This window comes from Lynx canadensis, chromosome B4 (assembly GCF_007474595.2).
Source record: "Lynx canadensis isolate LIC74 chromosome B4, mLynCan4.pri.v2, whole genome shotgun sequence".
Classification (NCBI taxonomy): Eukaryota; Metazoa; Chordata; class Mammalia; order Carnivora; family Felidae; genus Lynx; species Lynx canadensis.
This window is the reverse complement of record NC_044309.1, coordinates 120,341,784-120,362,652: the sequence shown is the minus strand read 5'-3', so window position 1 is coordinate 120,362,652 and position 20,869 is coordinate 120,341,784. Positions and strand designations below refer to the sequence as shown.

The window sequence follows — 20,869 nt, the reverse complement described above, 5'->3', positions numbered from 1 at the left end:
GCAAAGAAGAAGGGATTACTAAAGAAAATGGAGGCATAATTGTGTATCAGGGAAGGAGTTAGACAATATTCGGTATACTTAAAGACATTCATTTGTAGTTAGCAGACAGAAATAAATTAACTACTAACAATCTGTTATCAAAATAATGGCCAAGTATTTTATTTGCTTTACTCCCAATTTCCAAAAAGCAGCTATTAAGAGTTGCATGTTTATATCCACTCAGAATTGTAATTAATAAGTGTGACATAACTTGAGGATAAGAAGTACAAGCTACGTTCAAGGATGCCCATTTTCCAAAGATGGGCAAGAATAGGCAAGAGTGAGCAGTTTATGAGATACTGTACTCCTGTTACCAGAGGGGACCTCTGTAGGGAAGGTCAGCCTTTAATTCATGAGAGCAAGCATACATGTGCACTATGCTGTATAACCTAGCAATAGGTTATAAAGAGGCAAATCTTAAATTATGTCTAAATCATTTAGCTAAAAGTGGGGAGGAAGAGCTCTTTTCCAAGAAGGAAATATGATGAAGAACCTAGAAACAGGAGACTGAAACAAACCAAAACTCAAGGAAGTCATTAGCTTATTCTCAGGAATTTCTGCCTCTTAGTTTATACTTTATAACTGGTGGTGGGGAGAGGAGAAAAAGTATAGCTTCTAAGTTTAATTTTAAAGGTAAAAATTTTTTATTTGGTTCACATATACATTTCTATTCAAGCCTCTAAGCACCCTAATTTTTGTACATCATTTTCTACTTTCCTAAATGTATTTCTGAACCCCCTTTAGCCTCCTAAATATTTCTAATCAAACCTCACTTTAAAAATATCACTCCAGAGGCACCTGGGAGGCTCAGTTGGTTGAGCATCTGACTCTTGATCTCAGCTCAGGTCATGGTCCCACGGTTGTGGAATGGAACCCCAAGTCGGGCTCCACACTGAGTCGAGATTCTCTCCCTGTGTTTATGATTCTCTCTCTCTCTCTCTCTCTCTCTCTCTCCCTCTGCCCTTCTCCCCACTTTGTGCTCTCTCTCTAAAAAAAAAAAAAAAAAAAAAAAAAAAAAAAAAAAAAAAAAAAAAAAAAAAAAAATTAAAATTAAATAAAAAATATCAGTCCAAAAATGAATTTCCAAAGTTACTTTCCAGTCTTCTACTTGCTTGAAACTTGAAGACTTTTGTTTCTTGGGGTGCCTGGATGGCTCAGACAGTTAAGTGTCCAATTCTTGGTCTCGGCTCAGGTCATGATCTCATGGTTTGAGAGTTTGAGCCCCACACTGGACTCTGTGCTGATAGTGTGGAGGCTTCTTGGGATCCTGTCTCCCTCTCTTTCTGCCCCTCCCCCATTCGTTCTCTATCTCTCTCTCAAAATAAATAAACATTTAAATAAAGACTTTTGTTTCTTGCTCTTATTCTAGTATTCTCCCAAAGATCAGATAGTCTTTTAACTTTAACACTCTTACCAAGCAATGATGATACTAATTAATTGGACTGGTGACTAAAGACATACTGAATGATGCAAGAAATGTGGGTTTCTAAAATTCAGCAAAGCTGCACAGGTCAATCTGATTTAAATATTAACTATTTCAATAAATACTTATTGGCTGATGTGTATTGGCCAAATGAACCCCCTTATGAAGAAAAATTAGCTTTCACATCACTCAACATTTCTCTCCTTCCTAATCTCAGTGAACATAAAACCAGGTTGGCTACACAGGGCCTGTGGGAATGTTTTAAGAAGCTATAATTCATAACTCCTTTGGAAAGGCCTAAAAAGTAAAAGTAAGTACTTCTTTGTCCCATGTCATTTGGACAAAACCAGCATATCCTCACCTTTAAGAAGGCATGACGTTATATGGAAAAAATGTAACATGAACCTCACAATTTTGAATAAGCAAAAACCTAGACAAAGACTAAAATGAGTCAAAAAAGTGACCTTATACACGTGGTATTAGGTTCACATTATTTTTAAGTAATCTCCATACCCAACATGGAGTTTGAACTCACACCCCAAAATCAAGAGTCGCGTTCGCTACTGACTGAGCCAGCCAGGTGTCCCTGGTATTAGGTTCACATTAGAAAAAAAAGGCTTTGGTCAATAACCTTTAAAAATTAAAATTCTGTTTTTCTTTACTAGAATTTCTATACTGGCAAAGAAACTTTAAATATAAAACCATTTATGCAATGAGATGTTCGTAACATAGGTACTTATTTTCCAAAGTAAAAAAAAAAAAAAGAAGGAAAAAATTATACTTTTAACAGCAATCCAAAATTTTTTTGCCAGACAGCCCTATAGAACCAAAATTTTAATAGCAAAGCTAAAGAACTAAGTTTGGCAAAGTACATGATGTTTTAACATAACCTCTATGACACACAGAAATAGCTATAAATGCATTAGGAATGGTCACACTAAATTACTGTCTGGTTTGCTATCTACTTGCTACACAAATTAACTTCAGTATAGAAGGAACACTTAGAAAAGTAAGTTATCAAGCATGAAAAAAAATTAGGAATATGGGAATACCTACTTAATGTTTTCATTAAAAAAGTCACATGTATCTTTGACATTTCATTCCTATGTTAGTTATTCATTTAGGAAGAAGATATACAATGATTCAACTATAAGAAATCAAATCTTTCAGAATAGAACATTTTTGATAAATAAAAGCAATGAATCTTTTACTTTGTTAATACAGATATTTGTCAATACATTCTTTAAATTAATTGGGAGCAGATACATTTTAGTAACAGTATATAATGCAATTCAATGGATTAATAATATAGATCACTATTGAGCTTTATATAAAAGATTTTATAATTCAAACCCAAAATGTACTTCTTTCTTTTTTTTTTTAAATCAAAATCATTATTTAAAAAAATCAAATATTATACCTGGATCTGAATGGAAGGAGCCTCTAGTGCTCTATAAACCATTGGTAAGACACTGTTCTTTATCTCATCAGGAGGAGTTTTGGTTAGTAGCAAATCCATTTTTTGTAGGAAAATTAACAAAATCTGTGTAGAAAAAAGGAACAATGTATTAAAGCCTAGAATCTTTATAAGATTTCACATATGACAAAATTTGAAGTCTCTTCAAAAAAGTAAGTTCTGTATTTTGACACTCACCATGTTGCTAGCCTGAGGGCATGGAAGACAAAAACATACAAATCAAGTTTCTTAGATTTCTGGAAGCACAATATTTAACATTTGCTCTCAGTTTAAACATTTAAGTGAAGACTAATTTCCTAACTCTCACATATCTTCGGCAATACATTACTCACCTGTAAGTACCACTATCTGGGTATCCAATGGGTTTAAAAAAAAAAAAAAAAAAAAAAAAGAAAGCCTGAGAACAGCAAAGTCAGATATCCCAAAGAAGTAGTTCACTTGGCTTCTGAGTTTAAGAACAGAAGAAAAGGTACAGAAATGAAAAGGTCTGTCAGGAAAAATTCTAAAAAGAGACATTTTCAATGGTCTCCAATCATGTTTTCTCACCTAGTTGCCACACATACCTAGATTATAAGGAAAAAATGGCCCCTTCTATTCATGCAGACTACATGAGTGTTTCATGAGTGAACATGTGGCTCCGCCACTTTCACTCCTAACATCTTGACCATATTTGGGGAACTCTGCTTCAAAGCCTACAGTTCCCTCATCTGCCCTTTCTTAGCCATAGGAACTCTTGCTTTACCACCACAGACTTCCTTCTGTTCCCCTCCTTTTAAAGGAAGGACCGCAAATAGCCTCTCATAAAACCATTAAGTCACACAGCTGATGGTTTATTAATATGCTACTGCCATGGAATGGCAGAAATATGTAGTAATATTTACTATGTGTCTAGAAATTTCATTTAATCTCAATAACCCCTTTTGTTTCAGAAATGAGCAAAACTAAGGTTTTAAGAGTCTAATGACTTGCCCATGTCATCCTTCTAATAAGGATGAAGAAGACCAGATTCAAACCCAGGTGTGTGACCCTACTGCTCTTAAATCCAAGACTACCTTGGGGCACCTGGGTGACTCAGTTGGTGAAGCATCTGACTTCAGCTCAGGTCATGATTTCACAGTTCGTGAGTTCGAGCCCTGCATCGGGATCTGTGCTGACAGCTCAGAGCCTAGAGCTGCTTCGGATTCTGTGTCTCCCTCACTCTCTGCCCCTCCCCAGCTCATGATGTCTCTCTCTCACAAACAATTTTTAATTTTTTTTAACATCTATTCATTTTTGAGAGACAAAGAGAGACATAGCATGAGTGGGGGAGGGGTAGAGAGAGAGGGAGATGCAGAATCTGAAACAGGCTCCAAGCTCTGAACTGTCAGTACAAAGCCCAACACGGGGCTTGAACTCACAGACTGTGATATCATGGCCTGAGCTGAAGTTGGACGCTTACCCACTGAGCCACCCAGGCGCCCCTAAAAAAATTTTTTTAAAAACCCAAGACTACCTTGAATCTGACAAATATTATAATAGAGTCTAACATCAGAAATTAATTACATTTTAACTTATAATACACACACACACATTACTTCCATGGTGCTGTAAGCATTTTCCTCCTCCTGGTAAAACTATTTATCAGCAATAAAATAAAGAGAAACAACTGGCATAAACTATCTACAAGCTAAAGACCCTAAATAAGAAAAAGAAAAACAAAAACAAATATTTAAAAGTACAGAAGAAAAAGAAATACTTCTTTTCACAAACCAGTAACTTTCAATAAGTCCAATAAGAACAGTATGCCAGATCTCAATATAACTTATTTTCTGAGGTGGTAACTTACGGAGAGCTATCAACATTTACTTGCAAAGTTTAATTATAATTTTAGGAATGGTTCACTTCAAACATATGCAAAATAGGTTCTAATGGAAAAAAAAGTCTCTTATACTTACCTCAATTTTTAAAAAGTCACACATCCATTTCTTTTGTTTTCAGTGATAGTCATCATTGACTAATATCATTAAGTAACAGAAAACAAATAGGAAAGAGTATTTACATACATACCTGGATTGGCTCCTGCTGTTTAAAAACAGGGCCAAGTTCAGGTAGAATTAATTTGACATATTCTTCTTTGGTGCATTCTTCAGCAATCAGTAGAACATTGGGCAAAACAAAAGGTACCATATCAGGGTTTACAAATTCTGAAGTCAAACAAGGCAAAATTCTCTGCACAATGACACGCTGAAAGGCAAAAATGTTTTCATAAAACTAAATTTGACTTCGGGTCTTTAGTGTTAATATTGAAGTTACAGTCTAAAATGTCCAATCCCTTTGGGGAAGATGACCATATAATTTCCCTCAGGAAACCTTCCTTCATTAAGTCTTCACTAATTTGTTTCTCCTCTTCATTACTTATGATTCATACCACACAATTTAAAAACCGTCCTGTATTATTAATTGTTGTTTCATGCATATTGACTCTATCTACACTTACTGAAAGAGCCTTGAGAGCAAGAACAATATTTATGTTTCCTCTTTATTCCCCATAGCATCTAAGTAAAGGGTTAACTAAACAAACAGTGAATAATCAAAGAGTATCGGCAGATTAAACACTGGAGATATTTTTGCAGGAATCACCAGTTTTCCAACCATTGACTTCTATGGCATTCACCAACATATTTTAGACTATATTACACTCATGATTTAATAAGCCAGAGAAGGAGAGTTACAGGAACTGGAGAGGCTAGTATCAATACAGAAGTATCACTTAATTGCTGGTGAAGCAATGATCTCCACAATGACAGCTTATGGACCTGTCTTCTGACATTTAATGTGCAAGCACTACCTTTGCATAGGTAGTATTCTTCTAATTTTTTTACCTAATTTTTTAGATGATTTTTGGACCCCACGAAAAAGGTCCACTAAACTTTTAGCTTCAGTCTGCAGCCTTCTATAGTCATTTATGTACCTAAGGCAAAAGTTCTATTTATTTCTCTGGAAGAGTTATTATAGTAAATGAAAATCCTGTCTATAAGAAAAAACTGATCAACAACAAACCTTGGGCAGTTTTGGTAGAACTTTTGGCAGTCCTTTGAAAAACTGTGATTTCTGAAGATTATCTCTTTGGAATAAGGTATCAAAATACTGCAGTGTTACTGCACCAACATCATCAAAGAAGGGAATCTAAAAATAGGGAAATAAAATTATTTTGGTAAATATTAAAGTACTTCTCATACCTGAAACTGCCATAATATAGTAAAAAAAATTTTAGAAACGTTTAGCAAAATACTAAAAAGCACTTAATAGTTCTAATTATAAAAATCAAAATAAGGAATAACCAAATTTCTTTTCAGGTTCAAATTTTTCAGTCGGTACCTGTGAGTTCCCTAGGCAGTAACATTTTCTTTACCTAACTAATAAATGCTGAAAGATTTAATATCTTGAAGGCATAAAGAGCACTATTAAAATCCATGCTTACATGAGTAAATTAGAAGGCCATGAATCCTTGGGGTGTCCAGAATTTCTACACCTGTATAACTATTAGGATTCTAATTATCTGAAATCTTATTTTATATCACAGCAATTATACACATAAGTTATTTAACTGTTTAAAGATTAAAAGAAGTTGCATATTTAACACATTTGAGAATACAGATGTTATCTGGGGCCTCTGGCTAAATCTTGCTTTAGAAGCACTTAATCTACTTTTAACTCCTTGTCTCTCTTCCACCTAAGGCAGGAATTCATGTGTACTCACCTTGGTCATTTGATCTGCATCTGGTCTTACAGTCGGAGTTACATTTAACAGTAGTTTTACATGTTCACGGACTTCCTCGGGTATATTTGAAAGTGAACTAGATCCTAAACGACTCAACTATTCAAAAGAGTAATACTATTAAATATGAATATAAAATATTCAAAAAGATAATGCATTTACAGTCAACAGTCTATTTAAAAAACCTTTTTTTCCTCAAAAAAACTAAAAACAGAACTACCCTACAATCCAGCAATTGCACTACTAGGCATTTATCCAAGGGATACAGGGGTGTTGTTTCAAAGGGACACATGCACCCCCATGTTTATAGCAGCACTATCAACAATAGCCAAGGTATGGAAAGAGCCCAAATGTCCATCAATGGATGAATGGATAAAGAAGATGTGGTACATATATACAATGGAGTATTACTCGGCAATCAAAAAGAATGAAATCTTGCCATTTGCAACTACGTGGATGGAACTGGAGTGTATTATGCTAAGTGAAATTAGTCAGAGAAAGACAAAAATCATATGACTTCACTCGTATGAGGACTTTAAGAAACAAAACAGATGAACATAAGGGGAGGGAAACAAAAAGAATATAAAAACAGGGAGGGGGACAAAACAGAAGAGACTCATAAACTGAGGGTTTATGGAGGGGTTGTGGGAGGGGGGATGGGCTAAATGGGTAAGGGGCAGTAAGGAATCTACTCCTGAAATCACTGTTGCACTATATGCTAACTAATTTGGATATAAGTTTTAAAAAAAAATTAAAATTAAAGCAAAAACAAAAAACAAAAAAAACCTTTTTTAAGTTTATTCAAAAATATATTTTACACTGAACAAACTGCTAATTCTACTGTGGCAAGATAATTAAAACACTTATCTTCAATACCTGAAATTGTTTCTATGACAAAAACAAAATGCCCATCATTTTAGATCATATTTCAGTATTCACTCTAGTAAATAAATGCCACAATTAAAGTTGTGGTAACAAACTTTGATCCTCATTATTTATAGAATTACTTTTGTTAAGTTGATTTTATGCAAACTTAAAATATGAGACACTCGTCTCACTTTACAGAATTTTCTGGGGACATTTTATTTTTTTATTTTATTTTTTTTTTTTAACGTTTATTTATTTTTGAGACAGAGAGAGACAGAGCATGAACAGGGGAGGGTCAGAGAGAGGGAGACACAGAATCTGAAGCAGGCTCCAGGCTCTGAGCTGTCAGCACAGAGCCCGACGCGGGGCTCGAACCCACGAACCATGAGATCATGACCTGAGCCGAAGTCGGACGCTTAACCGACTGAGCCACCCAGGCGCCCCTTTCTGGGGACATTTTAAAAAAATCAAAGAAAAATTTAATACATTGTTAATGCAAGCAAATATTTATATATAAGGCAAATTACCTGATCCAACTGCCTACTAAAACTCTTGTAAATATCTTGCTTGTTAACTTCAAATATGGGTTTCCCTTTGTTAAATACAGCATACATGACAGTTCCTAGAGAGTACATATCACTGGCTGTTTCACAGCTCACAGAAAGTATGTATTCAGGAGCCAAATATTCAGGATTTGGAAGACACAATGATGGTAGATTTGGGTCCCATTCTTTACAAGGAAACTTAGGCTATAAGAACACAGAAAAGGGATTACAAAGATTAAATATTTCAAATTAAGGCAAACCACTATCAAACAGTAGCAACCTAATTTTAAATTCATGCTCAGTCATGCAAGTAAAAACACTACCACCTTCAATCCTAAAATTCCCAAATTCTCAAATCTGGAAAGGAAACTAGACAAACTGAGAGATATGAATAAGAACTCTTGCAACTTTCAGATGATTGGACCTCTCTTCCAGAAGACAAATTATCACTATAAGATGCAATATGAATATGAAAAGGTAGAACCTATGTTCTATGATACATAAGCTTCAAGTTTTCTGGACTCAGATTATCATTTGAAGCCTTGTTCTTTCACTAACTAGCTGCATGATTTAGTTAACAAGTTCAAAAGGTTGTTGTAAGATTAAACAAATGCATGGGAAAAAATGAACCTAACAAAGTGTCTGACCCAAAGTGTATATTCAACCAATACTAATTCTTTCTGCTTCCTTTAAAAGAGTTTACTTCAATTACAAATCTATCTTAGGTCAAATCAGGATCCCTTTAACAACTACATATATTAAAAACTTGAAATATTACAGTATTTCCTAAGTATAAATAGGCAGATACGATAATCACTAAGTAACAGGTGCTTTGGAACCAGACAGACTGGGTTCAAATCCTAGCTCTACCACTTAACCACCCGCCTAAACTTAGGCAGATTATTTTATTCTATGAGCCTAACTTAGTCATCTGTATTATTCCTGTATCTCACCGACTGTGGTTAAGAAAATACATAAAAAGTGTTTAGTAAAGTACTTCAATAAACATTAGCTATTATTATCACTGCTACTGTTGTTATCATGCTCCCTGTAGAAGATTCTGTAGTCCAATAAATTAGGAAAACACTACTAGAGATTTACAATGTTTGTTAGTGTATTTGACATCCTAAGGAAAAAAAAGCCTACTTAACCCAACAGTTCTCAGATTTGTTTAACTCTAGCATCCTTTACTCAAGTAACATTACTATGGAATTACCAAGCTGAAGAATACTCTTAGGTAAAATGAACACTAGAAATTTCTATAAAGTTAAACATTTAAACATACATTGTACCACATAGCCTATTTCTACACATTTATCAGGCATGCAAATTCTCTAGTCCATTCCAGATACATCACAAATTTCCATAGCTTTAAAAAAAATTAGAAGACTGGGGCACCTGGCTGGCTCAGTCTGTGGAGCACGTGACTCTTGATCTCAGGGTTGTGAGTTCGAGCCCCATGTTGGGTGTAGAGATTGCTTACAATAAAATCTTTTTAAAAAATTAGAAGATTTAAAACCTTCATTACCTCTTGTTCAGAAGGATTGGATGATGATACACAAAAATCAAACCCCATTATTTTCCAGGCTCCACTTTTATTCAAAATTATATTTTCAGGTGTGATATTTCCATGAACCATTTTCACACTGCTGTGCAAAAATGACAATCCTTCAGAAACCTGTAAACAGGGGAAAAAAGACTTTTACATTAAATAAAATTCCTTTCAAGTACAATAATAAAATGTCTCTTAAAAATCATAATTGCTGCTTCTCCCAATAGAAGATTTTTTTTACATGCAGGTAACCATTAATTTAATCATAAATGCAAAAGAGAAGATATTCTCAGTTGCCACAACGATCAAAGCATTAGTGGGAAAACCCATTTATAAAACCAGAATACACTCTTCATTAAAGTTCCTTTCTATATCCATATAAGCAAATGAAAAGAATTTAAAAGCACTTTGCTATCCAAATTTATCAAGTTCCTATGTTTGAAAAATGAAGGAATCTTTGGTTCCCAAGATACAGATAGTAAGTATCAAGGGACACCTTTGTCAATTTTATTCTAATTCTTAGTATTTTTACATACTCACACTTCATATTGAAGTTCGGTTTTTCTGAAAAGTATTGTGCTTAGTTTTCAAATATTAATTGATGCTCACTCATTCTCAGGCTGGATTAGTATCAGGCAATTTTTATATCTGTACCTGAGACTACTATGGAATCTGTTAACCAAAAATGAAGACTGGATTTCTGTTTCCAGGAGTAGATTTTGGCAAACTAAGGCTCCCTGACTTCCAAGACACCATTCCCCCAGGTTTTTCCCCAACTCCACTGGCCGCTGCTTTTCAGTCTGTTTACACTGCTGGTTCCTCCTCAGTACCCCAACCTCCTGGACTCAATGTTTGGACATCTGAAGTTTCCATGTACTCTTTCTCAGTTTTCTCATACCTTTCAATACCATCTATATGTTGACTGTTCCCAAATTCTCTCCAGCCTGGCCCTCTTTTCTAAAGTCCAGACTTGATTATCTGACTGCCTTCTGGATTTCTTTCCCTGGAATGTTTTACAAGCATTTCAATCTTAGAAGAATCTGAAACTGAGCTTCCCCTACAATTCGGTTCTCTCCTCTTGTAGTCTTTTCCCTGTATCAGTTAATGGCCACTTCATTTTTCCATTTTCAAAAACTTTTGAGTTATCCTGCACTACTCTATTTTTCTTATACGATAAAGCCATCTGCAAAGCCCAATACCTTTACTACTAAAATACATTTAGAATCTGATCCTGTCTTACCACCTTCCCTACTCTAGACCATCATCATCTCTGGCCTGTATTACTATAACAGTCACCTACTTCACCTCTGTTTTTGTTCTTACTCTTCTACATAGTTTAATTCTCAATAAGTAGCTACCATGCCAAGTCACTTTCCTACTCAAAGACTTCCAAAGACCTTTCCTTTCTCTCAGAGTAAAATTCAAAGTATTTCTCTGGCTCTCAGGGATAACAGGACTTAACCGCTCATTAACTCCATGACCTTGTCTCCTACTACTCATCTTCTTATTTACTCCTCTCCACCACTCCAGGTATTTCGCTACCTCTTGAACATGTCATGCATGATTCTGTCTCAGGGACTTTGCACTTGCTGTTCTTTCTGCCCAGACCATTCTTTCCCTACATATCTATATGGTTCGCTTCTTTGCTTTTTTCAGGTCTTTACTCAAATGTCACCTTTTCAGTTATAGATTTCCTGACTACCTCCATCCAAAAGTGCAACCTTTCCCTCCACATCCAAACCATCCTCTTCCCTCTTCACCTTTTTTCTCCATGTGCACTTATCATAATCTAATATATTTACTTATTTTATTGTCTCTCTTCCCCATGAGAATGTAAGTTCTGAAAAGCAAGAATTTGTGTCTGTTTTTTTCACTGCCATACTTTCAGCATCCAGAACTGTGCCACACATACAGCTATCCAATAAATATTGCTTAATGATTTAATACAAAAACAAATTCTCTAAAAAAAATCCCTTACAGTTTCAACATGAAGACAAGTCAACAGTAAAGAATGTAAAGAGTACTATTTTAGAAGATATCTGAATTCCTGTCCCCACTTCATTACTTACTAGTCTTGCAACTTTGAGCAAGTCACTGAACCTATGTAGGTCCCAGATGGTAAATTACTTCAAATAATGGCATATTAACCTCTTAATAAGTGTGGGAAATCATAAGATTCCATACCATTCTCAATTCCCATCCCCGTAGTCAGTCAACTGGGCCTATTCTAATTCTGCATAACATCACTCTATACCTCTAGTACTTCCTATGATTTTTGACCAAGACTTTTTAACTATCATTAACTATTTTTACCGGCAAGCACTATGCTAAGTACTTACAAATTTACACATTTGACTCTGAAAATAACCCCATAGGGTAAGAATTATTTCCCATACATTTTCCCTACCCCCCAAGTTCTACTCTTCTAGCAAGATAGTTCTAAAATGCTTATCAGACCAGGTCATTTACTCTGCTTAAAATCCTTCAGTGTTCCCCATCATCAAAAAGGTCTTTTTCTATCTTTTCAGTTTCATTTTTCATCACTCCCTGAGACACGATGTGCTACCTCTAACTGCCTGATATTTACCCTGAGTAACTAGTATAATAAGCAATTAGGGGCTTAATATTTCTCAGATGAATGTTCTCTAGTTCTAACACATTTGAACCCATGAAATTCATATAAGATTTGCATTTTAAAAAATGCTTATTCCTCAAATTTAATTTATAAAATATACAAAGTTTATCAGTCTAGAAAAGTTTTCCTAACTTTACAAGGAAAAAGAAACCCCTATGCATGCTTATTGTATATTTCAGGCATTAATTTGATAGATACTTTTATATAATTATCTCAGTTAATCTTTGGAACCATTTTATGGTTGGGGAAAAAAAAGTTCAGATGCTTATTACAAAGCTACAGTAATCAAAACAGTGTGCATTGGCGTAAAGACAGAAATATAGACCAATGGAACAGAATGGCATATATAGTCAAATGATTTTTGAGAAAGGTACAAAGACCATTCAATGAGGAAAGGATGGAAGTTTCAACAAAGGGTGCTGGGAAAATTGGATATCCATAGTCAAAACAATGAGGTTGTACCCTTACCTTAAACCATATGTAAACATCAACTCAAATCAAAGGCCTAAACGTAAGACTAAAACTATAAAACTCTTAGAAAAAAACAGGGGAAAAGCTTCATGACACTGGATTTGGCAATGACTTCTTAAATATGACACCAAATGCAACAAAAGAAAAAATAAATTGGATATATCAAAATAAAAAACTTCTGTGCATCAAAGGACAAAATCAAAAGAGTGAAAAGGCAATCCACAGAATGGGAGAAAATATTTGCAAATCATATATCTGATAAGAGGTTAATATCTGGAATATACAATGAACACCTACAACTCAACAACAAAACAAACAACCTAATTCAAAAATGGGCAAGAGACTTGAATAGACATTTCTCCAAAGACAATATGTAAATGGATAAAAAGCACATGAAAAGATGCTTAAATTCACTAACCACTAAGAAAATGCAGATCAAAACCACAACAATCTACCATCTCATTACTATGAGGATGGCCACTATCAAAAACTAGAAAACAAATGTTAGTGAGGACATGGAGAAATTAGAACCCTGTGCACTACTGGTAGAAATATAAAATGGTATAGCTATGGAAAACACTATGGAAAACATTATGCCAGTTCCTCAAAAAATTAAAATAGAATTACCATATGATCCAGCAATTCCACTTCTGGGTATATCCCCAAAAGAACTTTGAAAGCAAGATCTTGAAGAGAAACTTCTACACCCATGTTCACAGCAGTATTACTCACAATAGCCAAGATATGGAAGCAACCCAAGTGTCCACAGACAAACGAACGAATAAATATAATCCCGTAAATATATACAATGGATTATTTTTTTTTTTAATTTTTTTTTTCAATGTTTATTTATTTTTGGGACAGAGAGAGACAGAGCATGAACGGGGGAGGGGCAGAGAGAGATACAATGGATTATTTAACCTAACAAAGGAAGGAAATTCTGATACCCACTATGACACAGATAAACCTTGAGAACATTACAGTAAGAGAAATAAACCGGTCAAAAAAGAAATAATAATGCATGATTCCACTTATATGAGGCACCTAAAGTAGTCAAATTCATAGAAAATGAAAGTAGACTGGTTGCCAGGGGCTGAGGAGTGGTGGGGTTGGGGGATGGGGAGTTACAGTTGCATGGATCCAGTTTCAGTTTTCCAAGGTGAAAGAGTTCTGGGGATGGATGATGGTATGTTTGCACAACAATGTGAATGTACTAAATCCAACTGAACTACACACTTGAAAATGGTAGGACAGTAAATTTTACATTATGTGTATTTTATCACAATTAAAAAATATATACTGTTAAGCAAACAAGATAAGCCAGACACTAGATACTAAAAGAAAATATTTGTAACTCATGTATCTGACAAAAGACTTGTGTCCACAATATATAAAGAAACCTCAAAGCTCAATAATAAAAACCCATTCAAAAAATGGGCAAAAGAGCTGAATAGACATTTCACCAAAAAATATTCAGAGGGCAAAGTATATGAAAAGGTGTTCAACATCATTATTCATCAGGGAAATGCAAATTAAAGCCCCAACAAAATACCACTGCATACTGATTAGAATGGCTAAAATTATAAAGACAAACCATACTTCTGGCAAATATGTGGTAAAAATGGAACTCTCATACACTGCAATAGGAATGTAAAATTAAAAGAAATTTAAAAAATTAAAAAAGGAATGTAAAATGGTATTACCACTTTAGAAGAGTTTGAAGTTTCCAAAGAACCAAAATGTATACATACCATTTGATCTAGCCATCCCATTTCTAGGTACTTAACAAAGAGAAATTAAAGCATAAGTACAAAAACTTGTATATATTAAAGCACATATACAAAAACTTGTATATGAGTATTCACAGCAGCTATATTTGTAATAACCAAAACCAGAAACAAACCAAATGACCATCAACCGATGAATGGATAAACAAACTATGGTATATCCATACAATGGACTACCACTCAGCAATAAAAAATTATTGATATGCACAACGATATGGATGAATCTCAAAAGAATTAAGTGAAAGAAGCCAGGCAGACAAAAAAGAGTACATATAAAATGATTCCAGTTAGAAAATTGTAGAAAATACAAACCAATTCATAGTGACAGAAAGCAGGTCAGTGGTTTCCTGGGACAAGAGATAGAAAGATAGCAAGAAGTAGGAGGGAAGGATTACAGTGGGTATAAGAATACTTTGGGGGGTCATGAATATGTGCATTATTTTTATTGCAGCGATGGTTTCACAGGTATATATGTCAAATTTATAAAACCATATAGTATTTTGGGGCGCCTGGGTGGCGCAGTCGGTTAAGCGTCCGACTTCAGCCAGGTCACGATCTCGCGGTCCGTGAGTTCGAGCCCCGCGTCGGACTCTGGGCTGATGGCTCAGAGTCTGGAGCCTGCTTCCGATTCTGTGTCTCCCTCTCTCTCTGCCCCTCCCCCGTTCATGCTCGGTCTCTCTCTGTCCCAAAAATAAATAAACGTTGAAAAAAAAAATTTAAAAAAAAAATAAAACCATATAGTATTTTAATATGTAAAATTTATTGTATACCAATTAATAACTTAATAAATCTGTTAAAAAATCATAAAATGATCTCTGTCCTCAAGGAACTAAAATTCTACTGCACAAATTTACTCTATAGAGTTGAAGATATTTCATTTTGGTAAACAGGGAAAGGAAAATTAGAAAAAGTGGACATACAAGAAAAGGCTAACAATATCTCTTGATGCCTATTAAATAATTTCCTTAAAGATGTAATTTTTAATTTTTATTAAATACTTAAGTACTTCAACTTAATAGTTTGTTTATGAAATGCATTAACGAGGTTTAGAACTCAAAAAAATAAAAATGGAACCACCCCAACCACCAGTCAGTAAGTGCCCTTCTACAAAGGTTACCAATGTTATGTTTCATAAATTTAAAATATAATTTGGGACACCTGGGTGGCTCAGTCAGTTAAGTATTTGACTTCAGCTCAGGTCAAGATCTCATGGGTGTGTGAGTTCAAGCCCCGCATCAGGCTCTGTGCTAATACCTCAGAGTCTGGAGCCTGCTTTGGATTCTGTGCCTCCCTCTCTCTCTGCCCTCCCCCTACTCACTCTCTCTCTCTCTCTCAAAAATAAATAAAAATTTAAAAAAAAAATAAAGTAAAAAAATAAAATATAATTTAAACCTAACAACAAACTGTAGAAAAACTACAAAATACAGAAATAGTTTTAAATTACTGAAAGGATCCAAAGGTTTACCTGAAGCAGTTTATATTGCTAATAAGTTTGAAACAGCCAAAAAACAATTTTGAAAGAAAAAACTCTTTTCACATGATGAACAAAAATACATACCTGGAGCAAACCATATTTGGTTTCTACATCATAAAGGTTATAATCCTTAATGTCTGGAGATACAGGGGAAGGTAGATTTTCCCAGTTACCTAAAACATTGGCTAAACTGGCAAAAACTGGTTCTGTACAAAATGCCAAGCAATCCCTGTTTTAAAAAAGAAAAAGATTTATTTATCACCATTTTTTCCCACATTATCAAAATCAAATGTACATAAAATATTAGTGGTCAACAAGAAAGTAGACTCAGATTTATTTTCAACATTAATATAATACACAATTTTCAGAATATGCTTAAAGGAACCTGCAAGTTTCCCACAGACCGCCCTGGAGCAAGAGGAGTCAGAAAAGGGCACAGAGAACAGCTCCAGGGGCCTCTATAACTACTTCAATCAGAGCAGCTTTGCTTTTACCTACTTTATATATAATTTTAAAAGGTGTCACAATTTTTAAAATTTTAAATTACTGCTCCTTGATATATAAGAATATTTAGAAATTCAGAAAACATTAGATATTAACATTCAATAGGCTTTTGATTTATTTTCAACATTAATATAATACACAATTTTCAGAATATGCTCAAAGGAACCTGCAAGTTTCCCACAGACCGCCCTGGAGCAAGAGGAGTCAGAAAAGGGCACAGAGAACAGCTCCAGGGGCCTCTATAACTACTTCAATCAGAGCAGCTTTGCTTTTACCTACTTTATATATAATTTTAAAAGGTGTCACAATTTTTAAAATTTTAAATTACTGCTCCTTGATATATAAGAATATTTAGAAATTCAGAAAACATTAGATATTAACATTCAATAGGCTTTATGGAGTAATTATAAAGAACTCAGGCTTTGAAGATGGACAAATACCCTACTTCAAGTCCTAGCATCCCTATCCCCTGACTACGTGACTTGGACACCTCAGCTCTGAGACTCACTTTGCCCATTCGTAAAATGCTGATAAAAAACCACCTTGAAGGGTTACGCGAAGATCAAAGGAGATATTGAATGTAAAGCACACAGCACAGTGACTAGCATGTAAACTCAATAAGTCTTTACTACTGCTATTATCGTTACCAAGTGTTTGAGACTCAAGTGCTAACATTTTATGACTTGGGCTTAGGCTCTGGCAATGGAGAACTACAAGGTAGTGTGGTAACAAAGCTAAACCAAACTTCTGCACCTGGATTGTAAATGCTTAATGGCAAGTATGCCCTTTGCTGTTTCATCTTCCTCCTATTCCTGTGTACCTTTTCTTTCACCTTAAACTCATTTTTCAAGTAAAAGTGAATGCAGAAGCTCAATATACGTGAGAGATTAACACAAAGCTCCTTAGGGTGAGGGAGAGAGTTACACCTGCTCACTCATCAACAAAGATGCTACCTTGTTCTTTACTCCCTCATCAAGCTCATTAACACAGTGGACACCAGGCTTTCATCTGCTGAACTGTACTGGAGGAAAACTGATCAAATACGCTAAAGTCTTTCCTACAGTTTTCTGTAATTCCCAGGATTCATGTATTTGAGTTACTCTTATTTTTTTTTTCCTCTCTGTCTTGACCCCAACATCATCCTTGGTCACATCAACACCCATATGATTATTCCTCCAGCTGAAGCCCCCTAATTTTTTTCAAGCATATTCACTTCCATCATCATTTTTACAGTTACATGTGAGAAGGGCTATATCCTCTTCTCAAGAACCACCTCCCAGCCACAGCTACTTACTAGACATTATCTCCTACCCCTTTACTACTTCCACCAAATCTAGCTCACTGGCATCTTTATTCACCAAATTCAAAGTATTGAGTCCTGACCATACATGATTGATTCCTTTCTTTCTCCCAACTATCTCAACAATAAACCATCACCCTTTATTACCCTTTACTGAAAAAACCCTTATGAATCCTTTAATAATCATTACAAGTTTCTTCTACTCTCTTCCTTATGTCACAGGCAGAGGAAAGAAATAGAAAATCCCAGTCTTTTTAAATTCAGTACTAAGTCACATAATGTACTTCAACCTTGCTCTTTTTATTTTTCAGCATTCAAGGACATTCCTTTATAGTTCTCTCATTTAGCTCCTTATTCCATGGCCCCCTTTCCCCATTACTCACCTATTATCCACGTTCTACTTTAAAAAGCATAAAGTTCATCTAACATGAATGACCTCACTTCCCTAAATTTTACCTCAGTATATTAGTGATTAAACCATCATTCTAAAATTTCCTTTGAATTCCTCTTATATGGGACTTTAGTCACATGATGTCTTGTCTACTGGGCTCCTTTGTACCTATTTTCTAGCTTCCAAACTGCCTTCCTGCTACTGAAATTACTGATTATCAATAATAACCTCTCACTAGTCAAATGTAATGAATTTTTCTCAGTCCTTATTTTCTCTTTACTCAGTGGTCCTCAGTGACTAGGACCACTAGTCCCTCCCTCAGCTCCCTCAGCTCCCATGATGTGCTGTTTTTCTCCTGCTATGTAACAATGATGGCTCATTTCTTTCCCTCACTCTTTTTTTCTCCTCTACATTTTAAGTTCTGTCCTCAGTACTCTGCTCTTTCTACTCATGCTCTTGAAAAATTCTTTTATTCATAGTTTTAATTACTGCCTCTGTTACCCTTAATATACATCACCAACTCTGGGCTTTCACCTGGATTACTTTACTATATAGCACATTTCTTTTGGATAACTCCAGTGTTATTTCTACATTAATTCATTAAAAACTGGAAGTTATTTTTTTCCTACCCTAAAGTTGTCCTCTTTCTATCAATTTTACAGTTTTACAACCTAACAATGAAGATGCCTTAAAGTAACCTTTGAATTGTCTCTCTTAATGACTGCCCATAAATCCCTTCTGTAATATTTAAGTCACTACAAAAGAAGCTACAGAGAGAGCTTCTCCCCTCAAGAGACTTAAAATGTAACGATGAACTATAAGACACACTGATACAAGTTAAAATAACAAATATGGGCAGGATTCTAATAGGTGACATGGTAGAGGCTGATAGAATACACTCTAGAGGAAAACACACAGTTAGGAAAGCTCAGGACAAGCGTGGCAAACAAAACTTAGTCCACTTTGGGATACAGAGTTCACAATGGTAAATGTTACATAAGAGTCAACAACTACACTTTTCTTCTGGGTTTATTCATGAAAAGAAGAGCAATGAAAATATTATCGTGATAAGAGAAATATGGGCATATATCTGGATAGGTACACCATGGTACAGTGGGGAAAAAATATGGGCTCAAGAATCAAGGTGTCATAAGTATGTGGCTTAAGTAATGTCTCTGATCCTCAGTTCTTCCACATAATTTTGAGAGTCGGATAAGTTAAACAAATGTAAAGTATCTAGTACAGTTTTCACAGTAAATATTAGGTTTTTTTCTTTTGGGTTGAAAGAAAGTATCTTCTGCTCTTGAGGGGAGAGGGATCAGTGACAGTGGATTACTGAAGATTCCAAAGTAAGAATTACACAGAAATCCAATATATATGAAGAGATAAAAGCAAAAGTGTCCTGGCTGAAGGTGGACTGGAAGCCTGGAACTCTGCCAGCTCTGTTCCTCTACCTGCCTGTTCTTCCCCATCCTTAAAATTCCAGGGTCCACAGAACACAACTGGCAAACCATTTGGTTAAGATCTTCTGAATTTAGAGAGAGGAATACAGTCTGCTAGGTAGGAAGGAAGGAAGAAAGAAATTAGGGGTTATGACTAATGTGGAAAAAGTTTATATAGCTAGGGTATCATTAAAAGCACCATAAGCTTGAAGATCCAGTTAAGACTACACAACATTAATTTCATATTCTTGTCATTCTCAGCAACAATTCCCAAGATACCCTTGAAAAAAATAAATGGTAGAGTAACTGAGGGCTACGGACTGATATGCTGAGCATATCAGAAAGTTAAACGTCTAGAAGAGTACCTGAAACATACATAAAAATAGCCTGCAAATATGGAATAAATGCAAAGAATACAAAAAATTCTAGCAAATTAGCAAGGAGAGCTACTTTCAGGCAGGGACTGTATGCTATCCTTCTGCATCTTCCACTTTGACTACTTGCAGTGCTGAGCACAAAGTAAGCAAATACAGATTGATGGCAAATGTGAAGAAAATTCCAAAGAGGTAAATACACATAATATACAAGTAAATTTTAGGGAAATAGTAAATCCATAAGAGCTCAACACTCAGTTTATAAGAATTTGTCACTGATAGCATGCCGTACAGACAGAATTTAAATATAAAATTATTTTTAAGTATTTGTTCGAAACAAGTCTTTTATGGAAGTTTTTATAAAAATTTACCTGGACTCTTCTAAAGGATGCTGGACAGTAAGAAGTCGAGGGTGTCGTAATCGAGTTAACTGTTGGACTCCTCGTTTTAGAGAATCGATGATTTGATCCTTTTCAAATTTTTGATATTTGTCAATCAGCTTTTTATCAAAGACAAAAACAGCCACTTCCTAATAAAAGAATAGTGTATCTAATTTTAATCAAGAGTATATAGAAGTAATAAAACTTTACCCGAGTTTCACAATAGTCTACAAATGGAAATAACTAAAATCTAATGTCATAGAAATTATAGCACCACTGTAATACTTTCCTGATATCAAAAAGTTGGTTTCTTCATGATTAGTAAATCTAAATGTTTTTAAAAGTATTAGACCCCGAACCCTCATCTAAGGAGAACATAGGAAAATCTCCATCTTTGAACTCTGGTACACAAAAGGTGCATGTAATGGGTTATATCCCATGTAGTAATCTC

General features: G+C 34.9%; 1 protein-coding gene across 2 annotated transcripts in view; it reads right to left on the bottom strand.

The window, feature by feature from the left end:
- The window catches only part of SCYL2 (SCY1 like pseudokinase 2), a 70,573-nt gene that overhangs the window by 23,885 nt on the left and 25,819 nt on the right, over nucleotides 1-20,869 (bottom strand). For both annotated transcript variants that reach the window (XM_030323480.2, XM_030323481.1), the window contains 8 exons: nucleotides 20,410-20,567; nucleotides 16,112-16,256; nucleotides 9,637-9,786; nucleotides 8,091-8,312; nucleotides 6,679-6,795; nucleotides 5,979-6,104; nucleotides 4,986-5,162; nucleotides 2,883-3,005 (listed from right to left, as the gene is read on the bottom strand). In XM_030323480.2, the coding sequence (XP_030179340.1) occupies nucleotides 2,883-3,005; nucleotides 4,986-5,162; nucleotides 5,979-6,104; nucleotides 6,679-6,795; nucleotides 8,091-8,312; nucleotides 9,637-9,786; nucleotides 16,112-16,256; nucleotides 20,410-20,567 (1,218 nt within the window). The remainder of the gene's footprint in view (nucleotides 1-2,882; nucleotides 3,006-4,985; nucleotides 5,163-5,978; nucleotides 6,105-6,678; nucleotides 6,796-8,090; nucleotides 8,313-9,636; nucleotides 9,787-16,111; nucleotides 16,257-20,409; nucleotides 20,568-20,869) is intronic.